This window comes from Alligator mississippiensis, chromosome 16 (genome assembly GCF_030867095.1).
Source record: "Alligator mississippiensis isolate rAllMis1 chromosome 16, rAllMis1, whole genome shotgun sequence".
NCBI lineage: Eukaryota > Metazoa > Chordata > Crocodylia > Alligatoridae > Alligator > Alligator mississippiensis.
The window spans coordinates 33,130,412-33,147,677 of record NC_081839.1 but is presented as its reverse complement, the minus strand read 5'-3'; the positions used below and the strand labels follow the sequence as shown (position 1 = coordinate 33,147,677).

Here is a 17,266-nt window from a genome sequence, read left to right as displayed (position 1 = left end):
ATCAGACCGTCCAAGGCTCCTGCTCTTATTCGAATCAACTTTTTAAAGCTAATTCTGGAAGACCTTAGAGCTGGGTGGGAGGGGGACTCTTCTTTGGAGCTGTATTTGCTATCTTAATACTTCCTGTGCATGTTGTGTGCATGACCTCAAGAGGAGACAATGGGTTCCACGTCATGGGCTAGAGGTTTTTTTGGATCTTCCTATTTTATGCCCCTTGGAATGGCTGTGCCTTTTGCTTCCTCTGTGGCTATTGATCTCCAAGGGATGTCAGCTATGAAATTCTGTGTGCATGCGGTGGAGGATATCAATTTTGAAGGAAGTCTAAAGGCAGATTTCCTACTGGTACGACTATTTCTGAGGGGGGGACTCCATTGTTCCTTGCATTGTCAAGCAACAGATGTTTCTGAGCAGCTTGTTACAACAAAGCTAATGTAACTGTAAATATTTGCTTTGTCTATATTTTTAGTGCTATCTATGGTTTGGACCAATAAGTGGTTTCTTTAGATCACACATGCACGGAAGGAAATGTTTGCAGTGAAATACAGTAACTCTTGTGATGACTCATGGTGCGGTGTGGATATGTGTGGGGTAAGGTATGGAGAAGCAGGGGTGTGTAGAAGAAAGCAGAAACAAGTGGACCTGAGGGAGTGCTGGATCAAAGTGTGCTGCTGAGCTGCCCCAATCCAAAGGGGTCTCCACAAACGGCACCTGTGGAAATGAAACTCCAGCTGAATGGAGTCTGCACAAGAAGGCAATGCACAAAGCAGGCATGGTTATTTGTATGGCAGCCGTGCTTGATGCTCTACCCAGGAGCTGGGCCCTGGGGTGATAGGCTCTTGTACACACACAGAGTAGGAGATTCTCCCTAAACCAAAAAGTTCACAAGTGAGATAGAAAAGATGGAAAAAGGGTGTGTGTGGGTGGGGGGTGAATGAAGGCAGCATGACTCATCTAGTCTTAATGTCAGGGGCCTGTGTGCCTGCATGGTGCCTCTCTCGTCAGCCCCTGCAGAGAAGCCAAGGACTGCAGGCCAGAGGAACCCGGCTCCGGTCTCACCCCTTGGTAAGATTGCTCCTGCTGGGCAAGGCTAAGCCTCCCTTTTTAGGAGCCAGATCTAGTGGGCACTTGGGTTGTGAGCTTTTGGTGAGTAGTGGGAGGAGGGTCATCTTTTTGTTCTGCAGGGCTGTGCTCTCCTTGCTCCTGCTGCAATAGCAACTATCAGGAAAAAGGCATTTGAATAACTAGCGCAGCCTGTGTGATTAGTATCTGAGTACCGCCATGTGCGTACACACATGATTTCAGGATTGGGACCTCCGATTGCAAGCTTGGGGTAGAGACCAGATCGTTTCTATTACAGCACATGGTACGATTCACCGATTACTTAATGCAGTCTTGAAGAGCCACTGTAATGAAGTGTAAGTCACAGTTTGTGTTTGGGGGAGAACTTGAATATCCTTTTGCCTGCGCTATGCCTATTCTGTGAATAAATGTAGGATTTCTGGCGTGCAGGGTCAAAGTAGCTGTAGGAAGCAACTCTGTTTAAAAGTTGAACAAGTCAGTAATTTTACACTCTCTATATTTATTTTATTTTATTTTTAAAGTGAAATGCACCAATTCACAGGAAGGACTGGGGGTTAATTTTCAGTGTGCTGCCTGGGAATTTAGCTGTGGGATTTCCATTATTGCTAATGGGATTCATGCAGCTTAATTTCATGCAAGCTACACTAAAAATGTACCCCTAACCGTCTGCAGAATTTCGGTTCTGAAATCCAACCTCTTCAGTTAGAGCGGGGTAAACAAACACCTGAAAGCACATAATTGTCTGCCTGTTTTTTTCCTGAATCACTTTTGATTTAAGGTGTGGAGGGGAAGCCTCTGATTTAAGCAATCTTTAAAAAAAAAAAAGAAAAAAAGGAAGAGGAGATGTGTATTCATGCTGATAGACAGCATGCTGAATTTCAGCTTGCTGCCAATTAAAACGGCAGAGTTATAACCCCTGAAAAATGGGGTGTAGTTGATGCCTTATCCTTAAGTATAGCACTGTGAATGCTACACTATAATACTTACCGGATAAACTAAGCCCTGTTGTCTTGCAGTATAAAGGCCTCTGTTATTAGGCTGCTCCTGTTAAATGACTGCTATCATTTGGTCCCGAAGTACATTAAATCCCATTATAATTATAAACACACTTCCCTATAACATTCTCTTTAGATTACATGCACACGGCTTTACCCCTAAGGGTATCTTTGTACTAATACCATTCTTATTTGTTGTTTTAGCTGTGGCAATATCGGGTCCTGCAGGACCGGGAATAGGCAAAGGGGAGGGGAAAAAATCTGCCAAATGATTGAGCTGTGCTGCCTGGCTTCTCCGAGAAACGGCACAGCTTAAAAGGGGCTGAACTTGGGCGCAGGGCTGCCCCGGGCCACTTGAGAAGGACGAAATGTTGCACGGTCTCCCTTCTGTAAGAGGCTGGGCAGTAAAGCGGGCGGGCGGGCGGGCGCTCCCACGCGGGTCACCTGCACCAAGCGGCCGCTTCCCCGGCCGTGCACGCGGCTCGGCGGAGGCTCAACAAGTGGAGGCGGCCGGGAAGCTCCGGGAGCAGGTGCCGGCGGGGCCGGGGCGGGGCGGGGCGGGGCGCATCCCCCGCGGCAGCCGCCGGCTCCTCCATGTTTGTTGTTGGCAGAGGCCGGCCGGGCGAAGCGCTGTCCAGCAGCCCGGGGCTCCGCTCCGCGTCCTCCCTCCCCACCGCATCCATCCACACCGCCCGCTCCGCTCCCGACTAGCCGGCACATGTTCGTGCACACCCCACAGCACAGCACAGCCTGCTCCGCTCCGCTCCGCTGCATCCGAGTGCAGACCACCCCCCCCAATCCGCTTCAACCGGGTCCGGTGCAGACCCCCCAGCCCAGCCCGCTCCGGTGCATCTGAGTGTAGACCACCCCCCCAATCCGCTTCAATCGGGTCCGGTGCAGACCCCCCAGCCCAGCCCGCTCCGGTGCATCCGAGTGTAGACCACCCCCCCAATCCGCTTCAACCGGGTCCGGTGCAGACCCCCCAGCCCAGCCCGCTCCGCTCCGGTGCATCCGAGTGCAGCCCACCCCCCTGCTCCGGTCCAATCGGGTCCGGTGCAGACCCCCCAGCCCAGCCCGCTCCGCTCCGGTGCAGCCGAGTGCAGCCCACCAGCCCAGCCCAGCCCGGTGCGGTCCAAACTAGTCCGGTGCATTTTAGTTTACACCACCCATCCCATCCCATCCCACCCCGCTGCGGTGCAGACCCCCCACCCCGCCCCGGTCCGGTACAGACTAGTGCGGTGCATTATAGTCCAGCCCGATCCAATCCAATCCGGACGAGCCCCGCGCGTTGTAGTTTAGATTCCCCCCCCCCCCCATCCCGGCCCGGTGCATCCTAGTGCGGACTACCCATCCCGGTGCGGTCCAGACGAGCGCGGTGCATTTTAGCGCAACCCGGACTATCCCCCCCCCCCCCCCCCACTCCCAAATCGCGGTGCGGTGCGTGTCGGGCGGGAGCCGGGCGAGCGCGGGTGTCCGGCAGCTAGGTGTCAGGCCAGGCTCGCAGGCGCGCGGCGGGAGCGCGGGGCGGAGCGGCAGCGGGACGGGGCGGCGCCGGCAGCCGCGCCCGGGCGGGCGGGCGGGCGGGCGGGAGGTGGCTGCGGCCGCGCCGTGCCGTGCCGTGCCGGTGCGGTGCGGGCGAGCGGGCGGGATCGCTCGGGGGCGCGAGCCCGGCGCCAGCAGTCAAGATGGAGCCGGGCCGAGGCTTCGTCGGGGGGGAGCGGCCCTGACGCGGGTGCAGCAGCGTCAGTGATTTGCTGGCCCGCGAGCACAGCGGCGCCGGGGAGGATGAGAGCGGGCACTGCGAACTGCCCGCGCCCGCCGCTGCTCCGGCGCTGAGCCCGCAACTTCCCCGCACCTGGGCGCTGCCAAACTTGGAGCCCGCCCGGATCCTAACGGGCTCCTTCCTCTCTCTCTCTCTCTCTCTCTGTCTGTGTCTCTCTGTCCCTGCCCCGCTTCCCCAGGCAGCCCGGGGGAAAGACACCCTCATGACTGATCCTCCGGAGCACCATGGATCTGACTAAGATGGGCACGATCCAGCTGCAGAACCCCAGCCACCCCACGGGGCTGCTGCACAAAGCCAACCAGATGCGGCTGGCGGGGACCCTGTGCGACGTGGTCATCATGGTGGACAACCAGGAGTTCCACGCCCACCGCACCGTGCTGGCTTGCACCAGCAAGATGTTCGAGATCCTCTTCCACCGCAACAGCCAGCATTACACCCTGGACTTCCTTTCGCCAAAGACTTTCCAGCAGATCCTGGAGTACGCCTACACCGCCACCCTCCAGGCCAAAGTGGAGGACCTGGACGACCTGCTGTACGCGGCGGAGATCCTCGAGATCGAGTACCTGGAGGAGCAGTGTCTGAAGATCCTGGAGACCATCCAGGCCTCCGACGACAACGACACAGAAGTCGGCGTGGCGGACGGCGGCGCCGAGGAGGAGGAGGATCGGAAATCCAGGTACATCAAGAACCTGTTCATCTCCAAGCATTCCAGCGAAGAGAGCGGCTACGCCAGCCTGGCCGGCCACAGCTTGACGGGGGTGATGGTGGAGCAGAGCCCGTCCGTCTCCACGTCGTTTGGGCTCTCCGCCATGAGCCCCACCAAGGCGGCCGTGGATAGTTTGATGACCATCGGACAGTCGTTGCTGCAAGGGGCTTTGCAGCACAACCCCTCCGAGGACTTGCACTTGGTCGGCGGCCGCCACCCCAGCCTCTCCGAAGTGAAAACAGAAGCGATGCAAATTGAGGAAGCCTCCAGCCACGAAAGCCCCCGGACGGCGGAGTCCAGCACTTCTGGCGGGGACAAGCCCGACGACAAGAGCAAGGACGGGCCCGGGACCCCGACCCGTAGCAGCGTTATCACAAGTGCCCGTGAACTTCACTATGTCCGCGACGAGAACGCGGAGCAGCCCCCCGAGGCGGGCCAGGGAGCGCCGCTCGGAGGGGAGCAGTCGGTTTCTCAGAGCGAGAAGCCCCTGAGCGTCTATTCTGTGCTACCAAATCACAAAACTGACTCTGTGCTCGGCGTGCCGCCCTCCATGACTTCTGCCCTGCACGTGCAGCCGGCTCTCGCCGTGTCCATGGACTTCAGTGCTTACGGGGGCCTTCTGCCCCAAGGCTTTATCCAGAGGGAACTGTTCAGCAAGCTCGGCGAGCTGGCAGCCGGCATGAAAACTGAGAGCCGAGCCGTCGGGGAACAGTGCAGCGTGTGCGGGGCAGAGCTGCCGGACAACGAGACGGTCGAGCAACACAGGTGAGTCTTCCCGCTACGTCCTTCTCAATGTGCCATCGGGTCTCTCCTCACGTCCTGTCACGATTGGCAATTTTCTCTTTTTTTTCCCCCCCAGTTTCTGTTGCACAATCCACAGGGCTTTTTGTGGGGGAGGAAGGGGGTTGTTTTGTGTTTGTGAGTGAATTTTGTGCTGGAGGGTTGCGGCCTGTGTCATGGAAGACAGATCCCCCGTGGACGCGATTCACCCTTGTGCAGAGAGGGCTGGTGCAAAACCTGTGTGTCGTGTTGTTCCCTGCTACGGTTGTCAAACATGGGACTGTGTGCGCTGCCCGGGCATTTTGCTGGCCCTCTCTACTGCACCGTATGTTTGCAACAGGCAACGATTTGGCAGTGGCACCGCGTGTTAGGCAGGGAATGGCCTGACAAAGGATTGTGATGTTGCTCATTTGCTGAGAGTTGGTCCAAGCTCCCCACTAGCTTCCCAGGCTGATGCTGCCTGGGAGTGTGGCTAGTGCTGTCTCATGCCAAATCCGAATTTGCCCCAGGTATCTATCTCCTTCCCAATTCTAGCGCCTGCTTCTTTAAGCAGATGGGAAGCGTGCCTGTGTGGTCAGACACTCAGCGATCTGTCTGCTTGCTGTCCTAGGGACTTAGTCTGGGCATCTGACTGCAGATTGGGGTGTGTGCATGTGTGCGCGCACTATTATTTTTGGGTGAGACCTCTGTGGCTCTTTGCATCTTGCTTAGTTGGCTTTGGGATGTTTCTTGCTGTGCCTCCTGGATCTGTGCTCTGATTCTAGGCCAGTCTGCTGCTGCTCCTCTCCCCGGGAGCAACCTCTCTGGCAATGTTTAATCTCCAGGCTCTGGACTGAACGCCACAGAGCCCAGCTCTGAGTCCAGCCACACTGGAGTAAGGTCAGAGGGCGTGTGCTGAACTTAGTGGAGTTCCCTTTAGGTTCAGGCCCATTTTGAAGGAGGTCAGAGTTTCACCTTTGCTTGAGTTTTGACTCGTGGGTGTGGTCTGGGGGTTTCTCCGGAGCCAGTTGGGGCCCAGTCAAGTGCATTCATCTGCCCGGAGAAACGCTGGAGCTTGCTGTGCTGACTTAAGTGGGGCCTGCTGGGGCAGTAAAGAGGTCTGATTGTGAACATCCATCTGCGGGGTCAGGGCTTCGCCTGCCGGGAGCAGCAAGAACGGGGACCCCAGCTGAATTTGGGTGCAGTAATCACAGACCAGTCGGCCTTAGGCTACACTGCGAATGCAAGCCTTTATGCCTTCTGTACTCCAGGGAAAGCATGGCACGCTCGGTAACAGGGATGCTGTAGCCACACAGTTCATGGGGGGGTGGGCATGGAAATGGGTTCAAGGAGCTTGCCCAGTAGGACATCAGAGGAAGAAGGCCAGTTTGGGCTCCAGTTCCTGGAATTCAAATGAAGAACACAGGAAATCCTGGGAGCATCTCTGGAGTATTCAAACTGAACATCTTTCAGTATTTTAATGAACCAACAAGTTTAATTAGTTCTAACGTACATAATATCCACACGAGGCTCTGCCTGTGTGTATATTGTTGCCTTGCTGATGGGGCAGGAGAACCGCTCTGCCCCTGGCTCTTGTTGTTGTGTTTAGATCTTGCCCTCGGTAAATGAGGCAGGATTTATCCGCAGCTCATGTGGGGCCTCCGAACAACAATCCTCTATTCAACCTGTTACATTTTAAGTGCAGACTGGCAGCCTTGACTCTGGGGTTTGCATCCTTGTGCGGGCTTGCGAGACATTTCTAACATAACATCTTAGTGTGGCTTGTGATTTTAATATGCAAGCGTGTGCTGTAATACACGCGGCACTTAAGCAAATAGGTGGGAGTACTGGCCCGGGTACTGAGAGGACACAGACAGAACTTCCTGAAGAATCGATGGGAATTGTACTTCTGTTCTCCTACAAAAAATCAAAAGAATAAGTGCCTCAGACCAGATCCTCAGCGGGTGTAAGCAGGAGCTCAAGCGCTGCTGACTTGCATCAGCTGAGGGTCTGGCATTGTTTGCTTGCTATAAAATGATGCAGGCTGGACACCATTGACCGGGAGCTGAGATGAAGGCGCAGGGAGAATTTTAACGTGGCGGTCTGCCGTGCTCTCAAACACTGCCTCTTCTCCCTTCTGAAACACAAAGACTAACAATTGATGCTCCTGCCCACACCACAGGAACTATTTTAGAAACTCTGCAAGAGGACAACTTGGCAGGGATTAAATTGGGAACTTTAATGCAGAGCCTGTTCTAGAGTTCCCATTGCTGATCAATAGCCTTCCGTCCGAGCCAGGGCTCAGCGGAAAGTTAAACCCACCCGAATTCACACAGATGATTAGGAGGCCCTTTGTGAATGACTGCATGTTATGAATAAGAGGGCACATATTTTGAACCAGCTTTCTGCATGGTGAGATGGGCTTTATTCCATTTAGACAGCAGTTGCTAGGGTTGCAGCCTTTATTTTTAAATTATTTATATTTGCAATGCACTCCAGTATGTTATGTACAATAATGAGGTCTCGGGTCTAGCCTAAGCTCCAAGTTGAGCAACTTAAACAATGTCGTTTTTAAGCGAACCGAGTTAAATGGATACCAAAGCTCATGCGAATGTTCTTAATTTGATTTCAACTTTGTTCATACCTGCTAGGCTGCATTGGTTCATTTATCGGTGCAAGCTAAATGCATATACACAATCTTCAGCCAGCTTGGGCACACTTCACTAAATAACTTGAACCCATACTTCTAAACCAGTGCATCAGGTGTGTAGACATGTTGCCATGAGACCTTGCTATAATCTTTGCTGCCAAAGAAATGGGGAAATATTGGTATTTTGCACAGGGGTTATTTAGGCAGCTATTGCGTAGCATCCCCAGTGAGAATTTTGCCACCTGTCATCTGTCCCTGGAAGCGGATTAACCAGTGGTGGCAAGACTGGAAGTTTCTTTGTGCAGGGCTGAGGTTTCTTACCACCGAGCTCATCTCGCTGTGATCAGAGCAGGCTTAGCAGGATCAATCTCTAAAACACCTGCTCACTTACTGGACTGGAAGAAGATGGCAGCTTCTGGTTTTTCTAGGGCTAGCAACTCTCCTTGTGCTAATGGCAGCTCTCCCAGTGATTTGGGATCGGCTTCAGAGCCGACTTAGTCTGAGGAAGTCATCTCGCTGAAGGGCAGAGGTCCACCAAAGTCGCTGGCACAGCATTCAAGATTTGCTGCTCCTTTTCCTTGAAGTAAATGGGATGCTTGCTATTGACTGCTCAATGGGAGCAAGGGATGTCTCGTGGGGAGTAGGGCTTGTCGGTGCTGAAGTGGCTGCAGTACAGCGGTTTGCTCCCTGCTTGCAGCACTTGCATGTGTTTTGGTTTTGTTTTCTAAACTTGATGCGAACACCGAGATGTCAAATGCAGGTTCATTTTTAGCTTGGGCAGGAGCTCTAAATAAATGTCAGTGGCTTCTTCCGTTCCCTCCCACCACCTCTTTGGTGGGGCGTCTTTCCTCCCAGCTCTGTTTTGGACAGGGCCTCACCTTGAGCGTGAAGGGGTCGTCTGCATCGTTTTTGGTTAGCGAGTATTTCCGTCTGCCCCTGCTGCGTTTGTGAATCGGAACTGAGGTCGTTTAGGTGGTCAAGAAAGCACCTCGCTGCGTGTGGCAGGAGCAGCTACGCTTGGGGATGACAATGTCTGTTTGGGGAGAATTACTTTGCTTTTGGTTTTGCAGGCTATGGATGGCCTGATCGCCAAATAGTATGGTCAGGATTGCTGTCGAGATGTTGCTAGTCGGCTGCTGCTGGGAACTAGTAGGATTTTGAGGTTTGTAACACGGTTTAAAGAGAATAACATGGGTGCAAAGCAAAACTCACCCTGGCTGACTTTCATTTTTTTAATTTATATGAGGAAAACACTTTAAAGGCCTTCTCCAGATCATGCCCCCACTATGATGGGTACTGGACAAACACACAGTAAAAAGCAGCCCTGACTTGGGACGGTTCACAACTGAGTCGCCCAGACAGATAAAGAAAAAGTAAGTGTTGTGAGCTTGATTTTTTTTTTAATTTGTTGTTTTTTATTTTACTACGAGAAACAAGGCACAGAAGGAGCAACTTGCTCAAGGTCAGATCAAGGCTGTGGGGGGTTGAATGCCAATCTGAGACCCCGCTTAATGACTGAGTCACAACGGCCATCCTTGGTCTCCTGATGTAGTCATCGTAAGATATTTCATGTTATGGTTGACTCAAAACCAACTCATTTCGGAGCTACATTAGTACAGGCCTCTCTGTTTACTTGGGTCCTGGTTTGGAGTCCCGGCGGAAGTACCAGGCTTGGGAACTTATAGGCTGCTTTAAGATCTGTTTGGGTTTTTTTTTTCTTCTTCACTGATCTTATGATTTTGACTAATTGAGTGTGTATTGAGTTGTGGCTCTTTATTCTTTTTTTTATAAAAGATTTCCTTCTAGGTTCAGTAAAGTTCAAACTTAATCTAATGTTGGTATTGATTGTAGCTTCTAATTGCAGGGGGAAAAAAGCTAGAGTTCAACATTTTTTTTTTTTTTTATTTGGACTGGGGAGAAAACACTCATGAATTTTGAAAACACTGTTATCCTAAACTGCTGAAATGAACTCCTTTTTAAATTTTTTATCACAAAACCAAACCATTTAAAACTTGTTCTTCTTAGCAGCTTGATTTTTTTTGTATTTTAAATTGCATTTCTTTAAGCAGTGGGGTAATACAGGTGTAGCTTGGATCTATCACCTTGATTATTTGAGAAGTATTCCCTTCCCACCTTTGTGTCTTGTTTTTGGAGGTTGCATGCTTTTTTTTCTCCTTCCCCCAGTCTCCCATTTTGCAAACATTTAAGCACGTGTTTAACCTGTCAGTTAGATAGGACTGCTCAGGTACAGGGGGTCAGAGGGGGGATGGGGCTTATTTGATTGTTACCCAACAAAACAAGACCCTGATCGTTACCGGGAATCTTGACGATTAAGTTATTATAGTATTTTATGCACGTTGTGGTGTTGTGGAGCTCTTTGTGTGAAGGAGTGCTGTGAACACCAGCATGTTATAACTACATCCTCATGAGGCTAGGGAGGAGGGAAGCCAGATGGGCTATTCCAAATGCTAGGCTTCCTTTTAATACCCTGAAAATAGACCACATACATCTCATTATCTGGATGCCCGTGGAAAGTAAGAACAAGCTGGGAAGTCCCCTCTGAGGGGGGAAGAAAAACCCACGTCTGAATTTTGGAAGACCTAGAAGATTTCATGCTTGAGCTACCGCCCAAAAGCCATGTGGCTGGTGGATTAAGCCCAGGGCTGGGAGCCAGGAGGCCTTGAGCTTTTTTTTTTCCCCTCACGTTTGCTGAAGAGTGGCCTAAATAATACCTGGCACTTCAACGGGGAAATCCTAGCATCCCCTTCTCTTGGGTCTGGGAAACTGAGGCACAGAGACGTTCCAAATGACTTCGGTGGAGAAATGGGAGCATGGCAATGGGGTCATCTGCAGCTGCATTGACTATTTAATGGTTCAGATGAATGCCAGTCTTCCTGGTAGAAGAAAGTCGCTTATTTTGGTGCCCCTGGAAGCCACTTTCATTGATGATATCTTTTGAATGCCAAAGTCAGCGTGAGAAAAGGGTGAGGATGTGGCCGGGCAGTCGACCTCCCGTCTCCCCAGTGTGACATGTCTCCAGTTAGTGCTTGGGATCCCAGTCCCTTCTGACTTCTGGTGATATGGTAGAGGTGGTATCTCTCTACGATGCCTGCCTTAGTTTTTGGATAGGTCTGTGCCCCATTTGGTGAAGATGATATACATTTTGGGGCACTGGTTTCACAGCGGAAATGCTGAGTTTTGTGGTGAGTCCTCTGAAAGAAAGAGTCATTAATGTAACTTTTAAAGGAGCTGAGCATTTTTGCAAGTATTAAGAAGTCAGCTCCAGAGCTGAGTTCTTGCTTGCTGTGTGACTGCTTTTCCAGACTTGTTTCGGTGTATTTAATAATGGACTGGCTTTGATTGTAAACTCACTGTGGCAAGGACCACCTTTCCATTTGGTTTGTGCAACTTTGAGTACAACGTGCTCCAGAGCTACAACCGTACAATTTAATAACCCCGTTTCTTCCTTTTATTTCCTCTGCTTCCATAAAACAACTTTGGTTAAGGATGTACGTACCATTTATTATGCCTGGCAACTCTCTTGCCATTTAGCTTGTTGATCTATAGCTTTCATGGAGTTGAAACCTTATATTGTAGCATATCTTAAGTAGCCGTTTAGGAAAGTGTAACTGCATTTGGCTGTTCCTTTGCCAACCTCACCTCCATTTGTCTTTGAGTGGATTAGCTGAGTATTGTAATATTAATGCCATTAGGCACATTGGCACTGTTCAACGTGTCACAGTGAGAAACAGATGCAGTATACCATTAAAGCAATAAATGTGATAAATCAGATCCCAAGTGCTTTGCAAGATGTTATTAGCGTTCATTTTGGTAGTCTGATACAGTAACTGTTGGTTTTTTCCCCCACCCCCTGCTCTTTTTTGTATTTTTAAAATTTTACTTTAAGGATTCGGCAACTTATGCGCCACTAACCTCTGCTACAATCTAAAAGCCAAACAACAACAAAAAAAAATCTCCCAAACTCTGACAGTGATTATTTCCAGAGTTTGAAAGACAACTTAGCAGGCTCTTGTTTCTTGCTGATGGACCTTATTAGCGGCACCTGGCATCATAACATGTTAATAGAAACCAGCGTTCTCCTACTGCGTGGTCACTGACAAGTAGCTCTGTCAGTTTGAGCTTGCCATGCGAGGAAGTTCTTATTAGCTTTACGGGTAAAAGAACTTGCCCTGTTCAGGAAATGAATGTTGCAGTTAAGGTCCACGGCTCTGACCCTGATCACGTAACCTGTGAGCGCCAGCGGAGACCCCGCTCAGGATGCTTGGGATTTCAGGCTTTCTCTGGTTCTTGTCATATGTAAAGAGGGAATACATTGTGGTATGTTGCAGCCTTGAACTTTTGATTTATTCAGTGGGGGACTTAACCATTTCCATACACAGAACATCGTGCGAAGGTGGACTAGCGCTTTTTAAGTTGAGCATTTTGTTCAATCAATCAGCCGTCCCTCCCCGCTTTGTTTAGCAGTGCGGGGGATGCCTCTTGAAGCAGAAATCTGAAATTTATCTTGCCAAGAACAGTGATATTTTTCCTGGTTCCTGTTGCAGCTTTCTGAGAGCAACACCACTACATTTCTTATGAAATAGTTTCCCCCTGCTTTGCACTTTAAAATATAGAAACGTTTAGGGAGGATGTAACCCACGTAATACCAACACAGAAAATACCTTTTTTTTTTCTCTTGGTGTTGCTGTGGGAAAGAATTGACTCTTCTGTTAGTGGCCAGCTAATTAGCCTGTTTAATGGTACGTGTTGCAACACTGTTTTCTTAGAGCAAATAACAGTAAATAAAAATCTAATTTTATTATGGTAAAAGGCTTTTGTATCTTTTTTGTTCCTGGATGTATGATTTTTGTCTTCGCTATTATTAATATCTCTCTCTCTCTCTCTCTCTCTCTCTCTCTCTCTCTCTCTCTCTCTATATATATATATATATATATATATATATATATATATATATATATATATATAATATATATATAGAGAGAGAGAGAGTTGCAAAACAAGTTGCAAAAGAAAATATATATATATATTTTTTTTTTCTTTTTTTTTCTTTTGCAACTTGTTTAAAGTAAAATCCAAAAGCACCGCAAAGACTATTCCACGTGAATTCAGAAGCAGTGCTGAGGATGTTGTAAGTTGTTAGAGAAAATACATGCATCTCTTGACAAATTGCTTGTTTTCTTATGATCCTGGTATCATGTGGAAAGCTGAAGTTTTAAATCAAGTGGCATCCCGTTAGGAAGTGCATCTGTTTTTTCAAAGCTTGCTCTTTATTTAATTGCCCGGACAAAAGTTCACTAAGATTTTCCTGCCTATTTATAGCCATTACTATAAACAGGCTACTAATTTTGGTAAAAGAAAATTCATTGATGGCATGGAAAAATGGCCTGCAGAGCATGCGTGGTATTACAGGGGCAATATCAGAGTTGTTTTTTTCGCCCCTTCTTTTGTAGAAATGCCACCGAAGGGCACCATAAGTTTCCAAAAAAGTCTGTGAACAATCTTGTCTGCGTGCGTGTGATACCGATGCAGTTAGTTCTGCTGCGTGTGTGTATGTGTGTTTTCCTTGTGTATAGTAAAATGATCTGCATTTTCCTTTTTGTTCATAATTAGCAACAATTTTTACTTTTTTTTCTCTCCCCTTGACAGCTTCAAGAGAGACTTTAAATGAGTAATTACTAAATATTTCCCGGCAGCCCAACACGGGGGCATGGCATCTCCTGTTGCAAAAGTGAAAAATATTTCTGTTTGCAGTTAATTTTAGTGGCAGGCAGATCATGTTAACTGGATGTAATTGCTTCCAGATATGGCAGAGGGTTTTGTGTGTTAGGATGAAGGGTCTGGTAAGTGCTCACTTCCTGTGTAAATTAGCCTATTCCATTCATTCTTTCTTTCTGGGCAGTCCTGGATTGTGTCATTCTTCTTACAATTTTTTTCTCTGGCCTGGTGTTAGGCAGCTAAGTGCTTTATAGTAGGTTTAATTCTTCGTTTGGCATCGGTCACTCCCTTACCTTAGCGCGCAGGCGATTGTAAAGAGATGTAGGGGCTGGCTCTGAATGTCTCTGCAAACTCCTCCAACACTGAGTCTTGCAACAAAGTGCAAAAGGCTTGTCCTAGGGCACATGCATGTGGATCTTAAGACTGAGCGGATTGTTTGTGTCGCGTTTGCAGCTATTTAGGGTCTGTCCTTAAAAAATCCGGATAGCTGGTCAGACTTCTATATTTTTGCAGCAATGTAAACATGTCCATAGCAGCGATGAAATAAAATTGAGCCTTAGAAGTCTAGGCTAAGGAACAGCTAGAGGAAAGCAATTGAAACCTTCTTTGACTCCCCCAATGCTTGATGGTCTGTGGTCATTTTAAAAAACAAACCCTGAAAGCAATATTTTCAAATGCATGCAGCAGTGTCTGAGCAAACCACAGACCAGAGCAATGATAAAGACGTGCACACAGGAATGTTGGCAAGAAGCTGCAATGCTATTTTAGCAAAAACCCTACTATTTTAGTTGCTGACTTTTTATTACATCTAAACAAACTTGTTGACAGCACAAGTCATTGGGTTTGCTTTTGGGGTTTGTTTGATTTTTTTTACATAGCTGACAGTGTTACTGCTGGTGAAATGCAGCTCACTAAAAGTGACTCTAAGTTGGGTGATATTTTAGGAACCCCTCTGTTGTGGAAATTGTCTGAGCTAATTAGGTGACAATATAATGAAGGTTTTTTTGACTTTTCATTTTAGAAATTTGTAATGAAATGGCCCATAAATACAGAATAGTAAGAGCGAATGAGTAAACTAGTAGCAGAATGAACTGATACAATGAATAAAAGATGGACAGAAGGTGAAGCATGTGAGCAAGAAGAAAAGTCTGTTAGATGGGGTAAACCGTAGAGAGGTCATCCACATGTAAATAATAAATAAATAAAACAAAGGCTGAAACCTTTTGATGTATCTGACAGTTTCTTTGATTGAAGAGGTTTTGGACAGTCAAAAACCTAGTGTATTTCTCCATATGAGATGCTCTCTAAGGTACCTGCTACGGTATCTGACCACTGGTTCAGAAGAGCCTCGCCGTGCGTTCCTCCTGTAGTTCACACATCAGACAGTTCAGGAATAACAAGTATTGCAAGCCACACGTTTTTTCTAATAAAGACCTAATTTCCATCTTTTTCTAGGTAACGGAGAGCGCTGCCAGGGTAAGTGCGAACAAAAAAGCTTAGGGGAAAGGCCCCCATTTTTGGCCCAACTTCCATCCCTTGGCTGGAGTCCAGCGTGGTTCATCTAACTTGTTTGCAGCAGCATCCTCAGCTGGTTTTTAAGCAGCTCATGGTTGGATACGGGGCTAGTTTGATTTCCCCTCTACCTTAGCCCTGTGGATGCATGGATTTTATTTTGGCACGTTGTTTAATCATATCTAGATAAAACCCGGAACAATATTTGTTTAAAGCAAACTGAGGCTAGCCCAAAATGTCACGACCGAGAAGCAATAGATTTTAAATTCACTGCATTCTTACCTGTGTTGGCATGGGAGATTGGCCGTTTATCTGTGCATATCAGTTCAACTGATAACCCAGGGGTCTGTTCAGCTATGTACGAGGAGCAGATTGCTTGATAAATGCCAGTTTCTCCAATATGCAAAGACAAACTGGTGGGGAGGCAGCGTGGGGGTTGAAGGTATCTAAGACCGACGCAAAGACACGTGAAGCACCTGATGGCAGAAAGCAGGTAGTCTGATAAACAGCCGTTGTGCACATAACAGCTCAGCTCTTTTCTTCTTCTTAGCCTTCTAACTTGCAAGCTTGTGGGAGTTGCACACTTTTTTGGGGGTGGGGGAGGTTTCCAGCACTGGTTAAGACTCAGCTTTGAGACAAAACATACGGCTTTGGCTTGCTTTAGAGGTTCAAGGGGTAGAAATTGCATTTCTTGCTATGTCTTGTCATAGAAATGTATTTTTAAAAGGAAAAGATGGGATGTTAACAAGAGCGCTCATTTTGAGCGGGTACCTTCCAGAAGAACCAAGAAGTGAATGAAGGGAAGGAAAAGCAGCAAGCTGTTTCCATGACCTGCCTGGGAAGATGATCTGAAAGGGGACAAATAAGCTGTGGAGGTTAGGTACCCCCGTGAGTGTCCGAGTGCTAACTTCGCAGTCATGTTTGCAGACCTTTAAGACCGCTATTTAAAGAGCAGTGGTATCTCCTTGAGAGTTTATTTTACTATGAAGCAAATGCTCAAATGCCACAAAGTCCAGTCCTTGTTTCCTGCCGGAGACGGCAAATAGCCGCGCAGGTGTGTGTGGAGCATTACGCACATGGCACCGGGCCTGGTAGCCTGGGTGAGGTGGGTTAAAAGGCCTCTCCACTCCTATCCACGCAGGGCACCACACAGCTTCTTTTATGCCAAGCAGGGGATGCGACGACTGTTTCCATAAGCAGGTCAGAGTCTGTAGCACTGCCGGGCAAAGTCTGAGCTCAAGTGTTTAGTCTCAGAATAAAAACCATGATGGACATCTGCCCAGGGACCAAAGTAGGGCAAGCTCTCCTCTATGGCAAATGGATATCACAATCAATAGAAATAGCCTTTATGGAGCGTTTTTGGGCCGTCCCAGAGGGTCATCTCTCTGCAAGGGAAGCCTATCAGTTGACTGCCAGTTGATCCTTCCCAATTGTATTCTGTGGAGCAATCGCATGGGGAATTTTGCTCTTGACAGCAGTGGAGCCAGGTGTTCACCTTTTTAGTTTTTAGAGTAAACCCCTGCAGAAAAACCTGCTGGGTTTTTTTCCATAAAGATATATGATGGTCCAGGTGTCCCCTTCCTCTTTGTGTCCAACTCCACGTCCTTCTGAATCCCAATTCCAGGCTGCATGCTCCATGTCCAGAGCTGGTTCAACTGCTGGAAGATATTTTATGCTTATTCTGACAAGTATAGCCAAAGCTTTTTTGGGCACCTGTATTTGCAGTGGCCCATATTCTGCATAATTTCCTCTCCTTTTCTCTCTTTTTTTTTCCTCTGTGCATTATTTATAGTAAACCATATTAGAAAGGAGTGTTAAGGAGGAAGCGTGATTCATTCTCCGTGAAACCATTGATGACATAAATAAAAGCAAAGTGCTTACTATGTGGGGTTTTTTTTAATATGGTATTTGAGGACAGGTTGGGCTAATTTGGGAGCGTGCTAGCTAGACCTGTGAATGGTACGTATCCGAGAGATTTAAGCACCACACAAATGATCTGACGGAGAAACACTTTGTTGCCCTTCTTGGAAATGAATGCACATGTA

The 17,266-nt window shown here is 48.2% G+C and overlaps 1 protein-coding gene across 1 annotated transcript in view; it reads left to right on the top strand.

Annotated features, from left to right (window-relative positions):
* The first annotated feature begins 3,711 nt into the window (after positions 1-3,711).
* Positions 3,712-17,266, top strand: part of ZBTB16 (zinc finger and BTB domain containing 16) — a 165,290-nt gene continuing 151,735 nt past the window's right edge. Inside the window, exon 1 of the mRNA XM_014594827.3 lies at positions 3,712-5,329. Coding sequence (XP_014450313.1) covers positions 4,083-5,329 — 1,247 coding nt within the window. The 5' untranslated portion in view covers positions 3,712-4,082. The remainder of the gene's footprint in view (positions 5,330-17,266) is intronic.